The sequence below is a fragment of the Physcomitrium patens genome, chromosome 6 (assembly GCF_059467195.1).
Source record: "Physcomitrium patens ecotype Gransden chromosome 6, ASM5946719v1, whole genome shotgun sequence".
Taxonomy (NCBI): domain Eukaryota; kingdom Viridiplantae; phylum Streptophyta; class Bryopsida; order Funariales; family Funariaceae; genus Physcomitrium; species Physcomitrium patens.
Window position 1 is genome coordinate 12,592,071 of NC_143415.1, and position 17,495 is coordinate 12,609,565.

A 17,495-nucleotide genomic window follows, 5' to 3' on the forward strand; every position below is an offset into this window, starting at 1 on the left:
TACTTTTGTGATTCTAAAAATAGAGTAACTTTGAAAAGCATCTAGCTTGCTAAGTGGATTTCCACTTGTATATTTATAATTTTATTGAAATATTATGACTTTTTTGTATATGAAATTAAAATATGAATGTTGGTTATTTAATATTCAATATTTGACAATATAATGGTATAATATCAGCAAAAAGTTGTAAGTATATGAAAAAGTTTTTGCAAAATAGTGAATTTAATTTAATTTTTTTTATTTTATAGAAATTTCTGTTTGTATATCTCAGTGAATTAGAATTCAAAATAAAATTTAAGAAATGACAACCTTGCAATACATATTCTTAAGTAAATTTTCATTTTTAGAAAGAATATTCTTGATTTTTTGGAATTTTACACGTAAATTATACTAAATTATTTTAAATAATTTAAAAAATATGCCAAATTTATATAACAGACACCAATTTTATTTACTTTAATGACATATTCCAAATTTTTAAAAATAAAATCAATGCACTTTTTTTTAATAATTCAATAAAAATAAAAAATAAAATATTAAAATAATATATAATTAATTATGTTTCCAATTAAAGTAAAATATTTCATTGGTATTTATTTTTAACTTAGTTATATGTGTTTAATAAATTTAAGTCCACACTATAAATTCATGTTACCTTTGAATAATGTTATAACATTATATATATATATATATATATATATGTTCACATGAAATAGTAGTTATGATTTTGTGGATATTTTTAATAAGAATATCACACAAACAGCAGCAATCTGTGAAAAGAAAACCATTGATTTTAGGATAAAAGTTTCAGTTAGATTTTAAAGAGTAACTCTATCAAACTTTGACTAAAATCAGAATGATAAGGAGAGTGCTTAAGCGTTGATTAATTAATATATATCATATATTAATAAATGTTTTAAAATTTAAACCTGACATGTAACAGGTTGATATGCAAAAAGGGTTGTATCAAAAAAATTCAAGAAAATATCATATTTATAATTACTAAATATTTTATTAAACTTGAATAAATTTTAATATGTAGATTGTTTTTTCACAAAGTTAAAAATGAAAACATATCACAGACAACAATGGATACATTACAAATATTTTAACAATTCTAATCTACACAGTTGCCTCTATACTAAAAATATCTTTAAACAACTATTTGAATAAATAATATATATAATTATATTTTTGGCTGCATAAAAAATTAAAATTTCAAAATTTTATCTGCTAATCATATTATAAGTTAAAACAATGTAAGAATTTTAAGAACATTTTCAATTATGCTTTTTAAATATGTTCCTTTAATATATTTTTAGATTTTCTTATAAACTCAAATATAGTGATAGGTAGTTATTAGAATTTTGAAGCAAGTAAATAAAATTGTAGTCTCAAATAGATCAAGATAATTAAAATTGTATTCCCAAACGGAAAAGTTCATGATGATTTCTTTAAATGTAACAAAGTTTTATAAGGAATGAATAAGATTATATTTTTTCCATTATATTCTAGATATATTAAAAATAAATAAATTGAATGATGATGTCCCACACAAAGTAACATTCTAAAATGTTCATAACAAGGCAGGTTTATTTTATTTTATTTTATTATTATTTTCACTGTACATTCTGTAGTCAAATTTTAATCTCAGTTTCTAATAAGCATATATATATATATATATATATACACATTGACAGCAGTTAAACTTTATGCAGATTTGGGTATGTGCTTGAATATCAAACCTAAAATGCTTAAGTATATGATGAAGCCAAAAAAATCTAATTATAGAAATTTCAAACATAAACATGTAGAGATTCTTCCAAGTTTGTATAGAAATTTACATAATAACAAATAGAGTACAAAAGCAATGACTTTTAAAATCTGATTTAAGTTAGATAAAGAACTCACTATCTGTTTGAATATGCAAGCTGTTCCTGTTTAAAATATATTGTTGACATCATCTTTTATTCATACTTGTGTGAACAAAATTTGAAAGTATCCTTAACAAATCACAAACAAACAAACAAAATAAATAAACAAAATAAAATAAAAAAACATAATTAAGAAAAATAAATACTCAGATTGAAAAAATATTTAACATGTTACATTAACAAATTAAATCAATTAATATATATATATATATATATATATATTTGTGTGTGTGGAACAAGGAGATCTTCAATCAAAGGAGAAATAGCAATACGGAACAAAAACATGCTAAAACCGAAACCCTTCAAAACCGTGGTTTAATCCTCATTGGTAACATTAGCTCAGTCATATAACTCACTAAGACGTGAAAGATTTGCACCTCCGCTTTCAGCCATTCCATCCACACACACCACATAATTATCAAAATGAAAACGGATGCTACCTGTTGGTGCTGCATTTTCAGCAACCATCCATCCACGTCCTAGAGTCAACCTCTACTACTAACTGGTGTGGTGATTTTCAGACCTAGCAATCAGTCTCACAATGCCGAAAACCTCCTCATGAAACCCTACAAAAAAACCCAAAATGACATGCCATGCTAACATAAGGAATCTACCTAGATGTGCTAGCTCTATAGTTAGCAATAAAAAATAAAAAACAAAAACAATGAAACCATAGCAACCTTCTCATCAGCCTCCAGTGCGCTTCAGCTCATGTGCGGTGGGACAATGTTTTGTCTTCGTATGTTCCCACTTCCAAGGTTTTGCAATGCCTTTGATGCTGTTCAATCCTTTGAGGGATCTGGGAAAGGAAGGAATCAGTTTGGGGTCCACGAAAGTCTTTCAAAGCTTCAGATTGTAGGGACCCATGTCTCATTGAATTTAATTCAGGTAGTTCACAAGCCAGAGACACGATCGATGGCAGATCCAGTTAGGTTTTCCAGCTGCCGTTAACTACTGCATGGCGCCTGGATTTTCAAACCGCTCCGTAAACCTCCCTCTCACACCTCCTTGATTCCACTGCCACCTTCGACCGATTTACAATTTTAGTTGACAGCCGAAAGATCTATTCTGTAAAATTCTTTCAGGATTCAAGGAAGCACAAAAATAACCCAGAAAATGTTTACGCGGCGGGTCGAATGTAAGTTATGCACCACCGTCGATGAAAGCAGTTGTGTCAATCGTAGCCGTATGCGAAATCCTACGCGGCCACCAGAAGTCGCTGCTACAGTTTTTATACCGATGATGAGCTAGTAGCCGTCGATCGACAGCGTTCAAGCGAAGGATACCGTTGATAGGAGTGTATGCGGCATCCATGAGGACGTATGAATATCCGGTGGTTTTTTGGGGGGTTTTGTCGATGGTGGGTGAGGTTCGCGATCTTGATTTTGGGGTTTACTTTTTTTGAGCTTGTGAGTAGACTGTTTCTGATGGCAACTTGGGGCCTGCAGCAGCCAATGGTATGGCTCGGGTTGGAACTGGGGAGGTGACTATTACAACAATCTAGACTTGATGAACCCCCTCCTGGTTGGAGTTGCAGAGGACTCCTTCAGTAGAAAATTCGCAAAGGGTTTCAGATGGTGGACACGGACATGGGTGCGTAAACTGATGCGTTATGAGTTTCAGTGTTTAGAAAGAAATGTTTCTTATTCGAACAGGACTTGAGAGAAGCATATCCAAATTCAAATTTGGATATGCTGATAAAGCGCTGAATTTGGGAGGGATATGGATGAAGAAATTATATAAATCTTATGTTCTGTAACTTCGGTTCCAAGTTGCTCGGGTATCGAACTCCAAACAGGACAGTAACATGAAATGCGAGGTTTCAACTCTTGTCAATCAGCTGATCATTGACATAATTCAATCGGCTACCACAGTTCTTGTTGTAATGATTCTGTTGAATGTTTAATCGAAGGGAAGTTTAATATCCTCATGGGAAAGGAATCAAATTAAACGCAAGGCTCTCGTCACCTTTACTCTGTTACTCGCTGACACATAGTTCTCGACAATATTCTTGCAGAATCCAAATCTTTTATTTCATGCATGTAGACCACTATTTAAGTTACATAGAATAGGAATCAGAACAATGCACAGTTGAACCTTTGATGTCGGTCTCCTCAATGATGCACAAGGAATTTTCTGAACAAAGATTTAAGTTCTCCACGTATATTGGATTGACTTCGAACATCGGCGTGGATTGGTGGGCTTTTTATAAGTTAAGAGTCTGCTGTCACTTCATTTTCGGCGACTTGGTAAATACTGTACATACATGTGTCCAGAGCTGAAAGCATGTGCTAATGGATTACTAAAACGAGGTTTGGTATCTAAGAGGAAAAAGTTCCGGAGGCGTTTGCGACACTCTCTTATGGTTACCTACGCCGACGAAGCTCTCTGCTTTAACGCCAGCTCTTTTGTTGCAATTTGTCTTGGTCGAGTTAACTTAGTGCTTGAGAAGACAGCCCGGAAAGTGACGACAGCAGAAAGGCTCTCTAGGGCTTCTCGTTTAGTTTGAAGATCAGTAGGTGTCGACAAGTCTACAAGTTTGTCGTGGGAGCGTCCTGATGCAGACCATGGGTTCACAAGATCCTTGTGAGCAGGCGAGTTTCTGGGGCATCGCAACATGGTAAGCGAACACTCCACCTGCGACAGCCAGCTTCACAACGATGATGAGTTTTCACCAGATGTAGTCTGACATTTAGGTTGAAACAATCTGAAAAGGAACCCCACATCAGCAGTCTAGCCTGATCATCTCTGTCATTGCTGCGTTAGAGGTTCACGAACATGCTTTTTGATGGATCACACTACAATGTTCGGAAAGTATGCCTTCGAGATAGAGTCGATAACAAAAAGAAACGCAGCTACATCGCGAATTACATTTCTGAGTCATTTCTGTGTGGACCAAAGTTCTGCGAAAATTAGTGATCCTGTCCTGAATGAAATGACTGTGGTCGAAGAACTTCCATATTTGATTTTCGTGAGTTGTACTGACTCTGGGAGGTGAATGCTCTGGTTGCATTAAACAGACTGCTTTGAAGACGGTGTTCATATTTGGCGAGTCTTGGTAGAACTCAAGGTTGGACATCTGGACTGAAAGTGACGACAAGACAGCGCTGAATCCAAACTTTCCGGCACTCAACCCAAACAGTTCGGTGCATTATGGCTTTGCCACACCGCATGGCTGTTGAATCCATTAATCCTGTTCCCTCTGCATACATGAATACGGGAGAAGTCTTACCCGACTGGCTCAACAAGGGTGACAACGCATGGCAGTTGACAGCGGTTACGTTTGTAGGACTCCAATCTATGCCCGGACTGGTCATTCTCTTCGGCAGCATTGTGAAGAAAAAATGGGCAGTCAATTCTGCATTCATGTCGCTGTACGCGTTCGCTGCAACGTTGTTGTGCTGGGTTACATGGGCGTACAAGATGTCATTCGGAGAGTGGCTGCTGCCGATGTGGGGGAAAGCCGGTACTACTCTCGGTTACGAATTCTTGCTGGAGCAGGCGAAGATGCCGTCCACAGTTCATTTTTACAAAAACGGGACGGTAGAGTCAGATGCAGTGGAAGCAATGTATGGTATGGCGGACTTTGTGCTGTTCCAGTTCTTCTTCGCCGCTATCACTCTCATCCTTTTGGGCGGGTCCGTCCTCGGGAGGATGAGCTTCCGAGCGTGGATGCTGTTTGTGCCCTTGTGGCTCGCACTATCGTACACCGTAGGAGCGTTCAGCTTGTGGGGCGGGGGGTTTCTGTGGCAGTGGGGGGTGATTGACTACGCTGGAGGATATGTCATCCATGTCTCGTCCGGCGTTGCTGGCTTCGTCGCTGCGTTCTGGGTATGAATTCATCTCTTGCCAAACTCCAGGCCCAGTCTTGTCCGATACCTTGAATGCGAGATTCTGGCGTTGCATCGTGGTCAAGTTGAATGGAAACATCGGCACCCTGACTTGTTGCAATGCAGGTAGGACCACGGCTGCCGAAAGATCGAGAGAGGTTTCCACCGAATAACATGCTGCTCATGCTCACTGGAGCTGGGCTCCTCTGGATGGGATGGTCAGGGTTCAATGGTGGCGCTCCTTTCAGTGCCAATATAATCTCGGGGTTGGCTGTTCTCAACACACATGTGTGCGCTGCAACAAGCCTCTTGACGTGGACTACCCTGGACGTAATTTTCTTTGGAAAACCATCGGTTATCGGAGCTGTTCAGGGCATGATGACAGGACTTGTGACCATTACGCCTGCCGCTGGTGAGAAATTGAACACACTTCTAGTTTCAACTTCACCTCTTTCTGGAATCTAAGGCTGGCAAAGTGTCTATGAGGTGGAAGTCCCTTGTGTGTTGAACGGATTTCGAATTTTGTTTGTGCAGGGTTTGTGCCAGGGTGGGCTGCTTTGATTATGGGAGTTCTGGCCAGGAGTGTTCCATGGTGGTCCATGATGTGGTTGCACAAGCACTGGTCGCTGCTGCAGGATGTAGACGACACGCTAGGTGTGTTCCATACGCACGCAGTGGCGGGGTGCTTGGGTGGGGTATGTGTGGGGCTTCTCGCGGATCCGACGCTGTGCGCGTACATGGATGTGCCGGTGACGAACTCCAACGGGCTCTTGTACGGTGGGAATGGCGGGGTTCAAGTGCTGAAGCAGATTGTGGGAGCTCTTTTCATCATCGGCTGGAACATTGTGGTGACCACTTTGATCATCTTCGCTATTGGCATGGTCATGCCTCTCCGCATGTCGGAGGAGCACTTGCTGGTAGGCGACGATGCCGAGCACGGCGAGGAAGCATACGCTTTGTGGGGAGATGGCGAGAAATTTGATGTCGGCAGGCACGCTCCTTCAACGGACAGCTGCGAAATGGATCAGAGCCACCACGGTCCGCGACCTGGCCTCAGCGTCATCTTGCATATCTAAAACTTGGCTAATCGCGCGTCCGTCGTTGATTTTCAGGATTGTGAAAATCGACACATTGCCGTGACTCTTGTCACGAATAATTCTTTTCCTGCAGATGGTAATATTGAGTTCCTAAATTTCTGACACCACTGCAGGATTTACCGACGAGTTCATTCCAAGCTGCGACCATCATACTCTGCGCTCGAATCCGAAACGTAGCAGATCATCATCAGTGTCGTCACCTTTGCAAATGAAATTTAGTTGCTGTCAAAGCCAATTTGCAATATTGCAAGCTGTTTTCATTTGTTTCAAGGAAACAACCACGATTCGCGGCGACCTTGATTGCACGTGCCTGTTGGCACCTTGTAATCCTAGTTAGTATCAGTTACTTCATCAGCGCAGGGTTTCTGAACCGCCCACACTGAATCTATCGGCTTGCCCATCTCGGAGGGCATTAAAACTTAGTGAACTATTCTTTCTAGCTTAATTTAGATAAAAACCGCTCCTGACTTCGATCACAGCAGCGAAGAGTCTAAATGATTTGATTTTCATTCCTGTGGCATTCAAATTAATACTTTTTCGTGAAGCCTCTCATCCTGATGGCACCACCATGGCGGTTCTGACTATCAACTGTCCGTGCAACGGAACCCAATTCAAAACATCAATGAACTATCAACCATTCAGAGCATGAAAAATAATGACCATCTGATCCACTAATGAGGTGCCACACAAGATTATGGAAACGATTGTTGTGCAAAATCTGAAGTTTTCATCACTTGAAAGAACAGCGCGGTGAAAAAACAGCAGATAAACTTGCGTAAATATCAAAATAACCTGTAATTCGTGATAAAATGATAGATGAAGAGCAGCACCTCTGATTGCAAGTTCATTTTCAGGACATAAATGAGGACCTCCACCAAATGGAAGTCCGTTGCCATAAAAAAATTGCTTATGTAATCATTCAAAGCGTGTCCAACAAATCTCATTCTCATAGTGAAAGTCAAATTGATAGAATTATTCAGGGGGGGGGGGGGATTATGCGTGAGGAACACATCTTCAAAATCTTGTGATAGACGAAACCAGAGAGATTGGTGGGTGCACCACTAAAATCCCTCAAAAGTGAGCTAAACTTAATTCTGATTTACCAGACTCCCTTTGGACTCCGCTACACCATTTTCCAACGCGACCTGCATCAGCATTGTTAACATTAGCACACAAAGCTAGTAGGAATGACAATCTGCAACGTGTCTCCAGTGAATGTCTTCGGTGCAAATATATTGTTGCAAGTATCATTGACGTTATCACAAGCCTTGACCCCGATAATGCCATCTCGGATGACCTTTCTCGAATCTGCATCTATTCAGGATTATCAACTATCTTTGAAGTGATAACCTCCTGCATGCGCTTCAAAATTTAATGCTTATGCTTTCTATGCAAGAGCTTGCGGAAAAACTAGCAAAAGGCAGCCGAAAAAATACCATTTTCACTTAAAGAATATGAAGGATGACAGTCGTTCGGTGCCTGGCATCTGCCAGCTCCGACACAAGCGGTATCTTGCCCTCAACGTAACAGAAAGTGTCACGTGATTTAGATAGTTGATAGGGATTGATGGCATTTTGTCATTACCAATCAGATGCTCGGTCAAGTTTGGATGGAGTAAAAAAAAAATTTAGACGCTCAAACGCTGTTCCTGAGGTGATCTATAAAATCTAGAGCGATATTCTCAGTACTCATTCTCGGTATTATATTGATGGTATATTTGCAACTGTTTAAAACAGAAAAAACAATGCATTGAAAGTTCTCTGGTGGCAACACATTTTAAGAGAGCTCACTCAAAGGTGGAATCTCCCAAGACAAATCTCATTTGTCGGTTCCAATTGTTGGATTGCCATGGTTTCTTGACTTTGTTGCAAGGCGAGCGTTTGACCTATAATGAACTTGCGCAGCATTCTCGACCTCTTTTTGTGCTACCTTTGAGGAAAACCTCATCAGCTAGCTTAATATCAGCGACTCCAGCTTTTTGTTCCAGTGCCCATCTGGTTGAAAGTTTCACCTCTGCAAAGCTAAAAGATTAGTCTCTGAAGAATTTTAAGCAATATGATTGATCCTGTAAGCTTCTTTCTTTGGGAGGAAATAGATGAGCGTGTGAGTGCAGCAACGGAATGAAAGTTGCTCATGATTTAGATCAAAAACCAAATATTTTCCATCTCGCACATTTGCACACCAATTGCTGAAGGTCGCAGGAAAAACAATAATATTGTCATTCCAGAAAGGAAATGTGGTGTCAATACGTTGCGTTTAGCCCTCGGGAGAAAAGTGTGTAAGCTGATCTGATTGACTGACAAGGTCAAACTTCAAATGTGAAGATTTGCAGAAGGCATTTACTACAGCAAGAGTAAGCGGCAGCAAATTTCAGTGCAGGACTTGTCCCTCAACACTTACCGACGCTAGGAACAGGTGATGTCTACATCGGAAAATAATCTTGTGGTTCAACACTTATGAGCTAATTGTACATGGGCGACCGAGAGGAGAAAAAGAATCCGGCTGTAATGTCATAATATGATTTCACGGATTCCAGCTTTCCCTTACAGCCAACAATTACAAGAACAACGCGGGGTCGAAGCATGACCTCCGCGGTATAGCATCCACACTACTTCAATTGTCTCCTCCATGAGCGCCATGGGCCCCTTGAAAATGTGATTCATCAAAATAGTCATCATAGCCTCTAGGCCATCTTCACGTTAAACTTATGATGCAAAATTGACGCAGTTTGAAAGATCAAAAATCACAAAACTTTCGTGACCCAATTCATCAGCTCCAGAGACTCAGGAAGAGAATAACTGTTACTAGCAACCCGATAAGCAAAGATTTCTGTTTTGATTATTCACTGCATGCAAAGCTAACATCTCACCTCTTCGAGAAGATATGTAGAGTGAAAGGAATCGACTGCAGGGTGCCCGAAAGGACATCACACAGCAGTCGTCACCTGCACTGCCTAAGCCAGAACTAGACATCGAAAAATATACCCAAAACTGGAAGAAATATGTAGTTAGAAGTGCTATATCCAAATCAAGTTCTAGACAGAGGGCAACAAGTGAAGATCTAAAAGAATGGATTTCTTAATTTAGTCATACACTGATAACAATTTGAAACTGATTTCTTCTCCTTACATAGATGAAAAACTTGACTACTAGCCATATTCTGCGAATGGAGGAGTCCTCCATATTGAGCTCCTGGGTATAAACCTTATAACCCCATCTGAGGTAAAGAATGAATTATATCTAACCAATTGTTGATGTTAATTCTGTACAATATACACAGCCAAATGTAGAACGCCCATGCCTTTGTCCTCAAACAAGGACGTCCAAATCATCTCCTCATTACAGACCAGCAACGCTTGCACTTCGCTCCCACCAGGTGGTGTTCGTATCTTCATTGGAGCTTCCTCCATCAAGGTATAGGCGCTTCAGCTGCTCCCGCTGGAATTCTAAAGCTACCTTACCGCAGGGTTTCTTTACAGTGCTCATAACCTCTACAAAGTCGCCCATTTTTAATTTCTGTTCCATTGTGTCGACAAATTCGTGATTCACTTTAACGCGCAAACCATTATCGTTGGCAGATCTTGAATCCACCACAAGAGAATTCATATCCGAGTGCTTCGATCGCACAAGGTCTCCAACCGTAGAACCTGGAGGAAGCTCTCGCACTAGAATATGTTCGTTCTCCATTTTTATAACATACACTGGGTCATTCTCCCTCATCACTGGCTCGCAGCAAGATCCCGCGTAAGGGCACTCTTTGATGTGCACAGGGAAAGGGCATGGCGGTTTCAAATCTGCTGCCAACGGTGATACTCTCAGCTTAGTATCCATGATCTCACTTTGCCACGTCAACACCCAGCGAGCCCACTCCACACGTTCAGAACTGAAAGCAGAATGTTCACTGTTGTCTTCCTTATATCTCCAGTGAGCTGCTAACCCATATTCAGCCTGATGATGCATTTTCATTGTCCGAATTTGCACCTCCAGCGGATATCCGTCACTTCCAATCACAACAGTGTGTAAGGACTTGTATCTGCAAAGAAATAAAAGACCAATCAACACCCAATCACAAGTCGTGTGCCGAGGCAAACTGAAATACAGGAAGAAAGAAATGTCCCATACGATTACAAAAAAAGAAATGCACTCATGGTGTAGAATCCCCCGTTAGATTGAATGCCGTACCCATTCGGCTTCGAATCAACAATGTAATCCTTCGTCTTTCCAGGAATACATCGCCAAAGTTGGTGGACGACCTCCAAAGCCTGGTAACAACTTTCCTCATCTGTCACGATCAGACGCAATCCTCTTACATCAAGAATTTCATCGGGGCTTCTCTTTTTTCTGCACAGAATCATCCCAAAAATGGCTTAGTGACGCATCCGCAGAAGCATTGAACCAGCCACTCATAGCATTACAACTTCTACATTCACAAATGGGATGCCCAACATCGTATGAATAACCAAATATGCATCATGAGCTCTTACTTCATCATTTTCTTGTAAACGCTGTACAGATTCTTAGGTCGTCCACACAGATCAATAAACTGCACCCCACCAACTCTCAATGCTTCGTCCAGGTCTCTGATGGAAGACATTACTAGTCCCTCTCGACATCGCTCTGACAGCCTTATGGACAAATTTTCATGATCTACAGGCTTCAAGCACTTGAAGCAAAGATCTTCCATTTCAGCCTTCCAACTCCAAATACCCAGGCGATTCGCCAAGGGAGCGAAAATCTCCAGCGTCTCCTTGGCAATACCTATCTGTTTGTGGGAAGGCAAGGCCTCTAAAGTCCTCAAATTATGCAATCGATCAGCTATTTTTATAAGCACCACCCGAACATCAACCATAGCCAGAATCATTGTCCGCAGCCTGTCAGCCTCTAATGTATCACAAACGGTGTTGCAATCCCTAGCAAGCTGACTAAATTCACTCAATTTCGAAACCTGTCAACAACAACAGCAATATATAAATGATAAATAACAACAATAATAATAATCATTAAAAACAGTAATATTCAAATACGGTAGGAACACAGAATCGACCAAAACAGTACAATATTACATTAAATTAAAATTTGATATCCATCTCAACCTCCTCAACAAAATGTCTCAACACTGTTTCACCAAACAGTACCAAAAAGCATTTGTCTACCCGCAATGAAAAACAAGAATATTTTTTGGCATACCCCTATGACCAAGCTCGCAACATTCTCTCCCAAAGAACACCGCAACAGTTCCAAACTCAAGTTAGAGTCGTCAATGGCATCGTGTAGTAATCCAGCTGCAACCACTATATTGCCAACTCCAGTTGCCGCCAAAATCAAAGCCGTCTCCACACAGTGAGCCAAGAACATGTCTCCATTTCGCCGAAACTGTCCAATAAAACCATGAGAACGATTCATTAATGACATGTACACATGTTACGTCGTTGACAAGATAAACAAAAGAACAAAAACAAAACAAAAAGCGTCCTTCAAACCAAGGAGCAGGACTGGGAGCCCTGGAGCGATCTTATAAACACAAGCATATCAACGGCAATGACCATACCCAAGTGCCTGAGTTTAAGGAGACTTACTTGTCCTTTATGCGCTTCTTCTGCCATCCTGAAAGCCTTGACAACGATAGGATCATAGAAGGCCTTGTATCTAGCTTGTGCACTTCTCAGAAGCTCATCCGCAGTTGGCGAGGCAGATTTATTCACCTTTGTTAAATCTTCAGTGCCTACCGAGGGCAAGTTGATGACCTGTTCTGCTAACCTCACAATCTTCTCTCTTGCTTCAAGGATATCTGGAGCTGCGTCACGTTGAGAAGTGCTCAAACAATTCCTCCCACTAGAGTATAGCGGAAGTGAAAGAGTAACACGAGACGAGTTTCCATGAACCGAAGCACCTGAACTAAAACCTTCCACTCGAAAAGATTCAGAAGACGTGTATACAGCCTTTCCAGACTCTGTTGGTTGGTTCAAGCTCGCGAGGGCTCGTTGATAATCAGGGGAAGCGTCAGTATTACCAATCTTAAATCCCACACTACTTGCAACGATCGGACTGCCCCTCTCACCCGAGTGAGGAGACCTACGCGACAATTCTCGCTCTACATGCGGATCCAAGTGAGGAATCCCCCCGCAACTAACACTTCCCAAGGCAGAGTGAATAAGTAAAGCACATCCGTTGCGAGAGATCGGCCCGCGCAACACAAGAACTGGACTGCGCTCTCTCATTCTCGAAGAAATAGGGGAGGAAAGATTCCCAGAACCAGATCGAGGATCGTCACTTTCCCATGCCATCATAGAGTGTATGGCTTCACCTCGACTGATGCTCCTGTGAGACCCTACAGAACATGAGTTGCTAGATGAAACGTCTAATACGTCACTTGAAGAGTGTGAGGTATGGTGTGAAAACCTACTTGCATTGCTGTGAGACAAACTGGGCACAGATCCTAAAATTGTAGATCTCGACAACTGCTGATGGTGTGTTTGCGGCCCCAGACGGATCGCCTCAATTTCAGTTGCTGTATATGAATTCTTACTTCTAATAGAACCCTGTGTACCCAAAGTGCCTGGAGGGGAACGAGAACACAGCGCCATAATGCCGATCGCATGTACAAACAAACCACAGACCTGACACAACAAAACCAATTCTGAATGACACTCTTCAGATCCGAAATTCGTCAACCCGGCTTTGCGCAAGCTCCATATACCCTCTTCTACCACCTCAAAGGTTCCCGCTACCTCGGCAACAAATCCATGCATGCATCTTCCATCTTCAATTTCATCACCTCCTACTGCACTCACAGCCACCATCTACTCTCTTATTCGAAAAGTGCCCCTCCTCCTCCTCCTCCTCCTCCTCCACTAATCTCAACATTTCGCCAATTCCTTCAAGACGAGATTCTTCTCGTCTACTCCAGCTCCCTCCACATTTATAGAAACTCACTCACTCAGCACAACCAAACCCTTCGGTCTAGACGCCTCGACACTTCCCTTCAAACACACGCTTCAGAGCCCTCACTACTCCAAATTCCCCAATGAAGAGTGGATTGCAAAGCTCCCTGGCTTTGATTGCGCTGTGACGTGCTACGGAAGGAGGCCGTGGAGTCCGAGCGCAAGATTTCTCCGCGGTTATGGCGTCTTCATAACGAAGCAAATTGGCTGCGCGCTGCAGAAGAAGCTGCTGTGTCCGACAGGCGACCCGATCCGGGGCTTCTTTACCTTCCTTCCGACCTTCCCCTCTCACCACCTCCCGAGCCTACTTTCCGACCCAGCTGTCTGGCTTACCAACCCTCCTTTTCTCCAATTTCTTCGACAGGCCACGCACCATAGGCGCCTCAGACCTACCAGAAATTCAAATGTTTGTTCAAATTCAGAACAGACCGTGTCACATGCTGTTGCTGTTGAGTTTCCAGGGCTGGAGATGAAATTAGCTTGGAACTTACCCAGTTGCAGACACAGTGAGATTTGGGTATTTTGACATACCAAGGAATCAGACCCCGCTTCTGAGTTTAATATTACAAATGTAGATTCATTTACTTCGTTTTGTGAACCACGTGGGATCAATAAACACACCATAAAAGCCGAGGTGGTCGATCCAATGTTGGAGTTCCAGGTGGTGGTCATTGGGACCCAATTTCAATTCCTTGGGACTCATCATAAGCGGAAGTTCACAGAGTTGTAATAGAGAATGGCATGATAGTGAAGTGAAGGTCCATACTGTCCAGTGATGAGATTTAGTAATTTTTATTGTTTTTTTTTTTTTTTTTCATTTTTGTCTTTCGAGCCGCCCAAGCACTTTGATTTACATTCTGCCACCAAGAAAGTGCAGCCTTAATTAGCATTCAGGCACATGCCACGTATCAAGCATTCAGCATTTTATTCAATCAAAGAGGACACTTTTGTAGGCAGTCATCAACTCTTCAATTACACTTTATACATGTGTGCTTTAACACACACACACACGTTTTAAAATACTGTAGAAGGCAGTTTATTGAAACAAACAAATCAAGAATAAAAAAAAGTCCGACATAATTCCATGTTGCACTCATTGGCAGAATAAGTATAAATATACATATATATATATATATATATATATTCACACACACACACACAAGTAGAGGAAGAAGAAGAAGACGAAGAAACAGGTTATGTTACTTATTTTGATGATGTTGTTGAAATACATGCAAAAATGATAATAATCTTCTCCAGTAATGCTGCAACATAATTCCACAACATTTTCACCCACCATACAACACCATTTATCACACAAACTTACTATTAAAGTTAAATTGGATGAAATATATACACAGACGATTAGAAGTAATCACCCACTTCTTTTATAGAGGGAAAAAAACTCCTACCTATATCAAACGTCAGGTTGTGCGATTCAGAAAAAAGAGAAAGAAAAGAAAGAATAATGATAGAGATAAAGGTAATGAAATGGGTGGAACGTGTGTAATAGGAGCGACACGGTGGCAAGAATAGGGGCGGGGGGACTCCCCACCGGCGCGGAGGAGGAGGAGGAGCATGTCGACGCAACCACGACAACGCATGGTGGGCGAGCGTGCGGGCCAGTTGAAGTGTGCCCGCAGCCAAAAACGAAGTTGGACCAAGGAATTCTACTTACTACTTCTGCAGAAGGTCCACCGCTGGCGCCTGGCCACAGGAATCGGGAAGGCTGCTGACAAATGGCCTCCGATCGACGGCGGTGCTTCTGCTAGGTGCTTGCGAGGCGTCCTGCCAAATCGCTGCAGACAAAAGCGCTGCACTGATCTCGTGATGCTCTCCAGGGTTGCGTTAATCCCCCCCCCCCCCCATAAAACCTCTCGCATCTCCCTCTCCCTGCCCGTCCCTGAACTTTCATCCTTCCTTAACCTCTGTTCCACGCCCCTCAGCTCGGTGGTGAAGCTCGCCACCACTCGTGTTCTTCGCTGTCCTTGCTGCTTTCTGTGCTTTCGGTGTGCTTGTGTGATTTCTGCCTCTACACAGCCTCCAATTTGTCCCAATGCAAGGACTCGTGTTTGTGTGCTCCACTGCACACATTCATGTAGCAAGTAAGCTGTCTTGAGAACGGAGCTAAGAGAAGAGGAAGGATGAACGTTCATGGACGGGCAGAAGTGGGCAGGGCTCCCCGAGAGGGTTAACGCATCTCTGGGCTTAGGGCCGAATCAGAAAGGGCGCCGAGAACGATTGGCATGGGCAGCGGGGGTCATCGGTTGCTGTCCCCACCTTTCATTCTCTGGAATGGAGGGCACCGAGCAATTGGTGCTACTGGGCGGGCAGAGAGCATGTCCGTGGCAGGACGAGGCACGACATGAGGGGGGCTTGTGGGTGGGTGGGTGAGGGAGTGAGGTGGTCCACGGCGTCATGCTGCCCTTGCACGATCAAGGCACGAAGAAGAAGAACTTTGCCGTGAGTCGTCGCGAGAGATCGCGTGCTGGACTCGCCTCCTCGCTCGTCCGCCCGGCAGCCCGCGCTTGCCTAAGCGGGCACTCCACCCTTTCCACCTCGTGAAGCTATTGCCGAACCTTTCTCCCGGCTATTCTGTTCATCAGATATTTTTCATTTTCCCATTGTGTCCCTCGACCTTGACTGACACGATGGCAGATTCATGCACCACGACGACTGTGACTTACCTCGCAATCGGATTCCCGGTGATCCCCATCTTTTACATTTGCAAGGTATCTTCGTGAAATGCCCCTTCTTTATTTCCTTCTTTCCTTAATTCCTCAAGCTGAAGTCGGCTAGAAGACTTATCGACTTTAGGGCGATGACTTAGATGAAATCATGCGAACAAATAATTCCGGGAGCTTTGTAGTACCGAATTGATTATTTGCTACACCTAATTTAGAGAAAGGCTAGAAATGAATTGTAATTGTCACTTGTACATTGTTTAGAGAAAATAACGTGGTCAAAGAGACATAAGAAGTTTATGATATAAATCAACTATTAAGAAGATAGACTCAAAAAATGAGTCTCTCTTATTGCACAATGTAGGATGTTGGCTAAAAGTGTTGTTGCATAGCTCACCTTCTAAGTTGTGGAATATTTTTACTATCAAACTAATGCAACTCATTAGTGCTACTACCTAAACAAAGAAAAAATTAATAAGAATATACAAATTTTTAAAAATCATAAATACTAATATTATAATTTATAAATATTGAAATATTTATTATAATTATCAAATACAAATTAAAATTTATATATAGTAATCATATATTGTTTTGATATTTTATGATTTTTTATTTTTATTTACATATAAAAAAATCAAATAATATAACATGTATTAAAATAATAATAATAAATTTAATATAATAATAATTTCTTATCTAATGGCTTTATCAAGTGAAATCTAAATATTTTTTTTGGTATCCTTTTGTAAATATATGTAGCATAAAAAAATCTAAAAGAAAAAATGTGCCAAATTAAGATTGTAGAATTCATTTGCTTTAGTAATCTAAATCTAACAAGTACTATTAAACACAACAATAAAATAGTTGTTCACTAAGTCTTCTTTATTAATATTTTAATGTATTTTTTTATTTATTTTTTATTTTTTTTATTGAGTTTAATTGTTCTTCTCTTGTCTTATATAGAATAAAATCAAATTATATTTTTTTAGGATAAAGACAATTATTTCGCT

General features: G+C 41.1%; 2 protein-coding genes across 3 annotated transcripts; one reads left to right on the forward strand and one right to left on the reverse strand.

The window, feature by feature from the left end:
- Nucleotides 1–4,228: 4,228 nt before the first annotated feature.
- Nucleotides 4,229–7,405, forward strand: LOC112283417 (ammonium transporter 3 member 2). Of its 2 annotated transcripts, XM_024522048.3 has the most exons (5): nt 4,229–4,554; nt 4,955–5,765; nt 5,891–6,176; nt 6,299–6,802; nt 6,975–7,405. In XM_024522048.3, exons 2-5 carry the CDS (start codon nt 5,088–5,090, stop codon nt 7,196–7,198), a joined length of 1,692 nt encoding a protein of 563 aa, XP_024377816.1. In that variant the 5' UTR covers nt 4,229–4,554; nt 4,955–5,087; the 3' UTR covers nt 7,199–7,405. The 2 variants fall into 2 exon arrangements, with proteins under 2 accessions (XP_024377816.1, XP_090107422.1); XM_090251296.1 differs by lacking the exon at nt 4,229–4,554 and having other exon boundaries at nt 4,940–5,765.
- Nucleotides 7,406–9,914: 2,509 nt separating this feature from the next.
- On the reverse strand, nt 9,915–15,618 carry LOC112283869 (putative GTP diphosphokinase RSH2, chloroplastic). Its single transcript, XM_024523144.3, has 8 exons — nt 15,477–15,618; nt 15,005–15,063; nt 14,423–14,658; nt 12,437–14,190; nt 12,048–12,233; nt 11,345–11,805; nt 11,043–11,201; nt 9,915–10,893 (listed from the first exon to the last, which is right to left on the reverse strand). Exons 4-8 carry the CDS (start codon nt 13,658–13,660, stop codon nt 10,200–10,202), a joined length of 2,724 nt encoding a protein of 907 aa, XP_024378912.1. The 5' UTR covers nt 13,661–14,190; nt 14,423–14,658; nt 15,005–15,063; nt 15,477–15,618; the 3' UTR covers nt 9,915–10,199.
- Nucleotides 15,619–17,495: the final 1,877 nt, after the last annotated feature.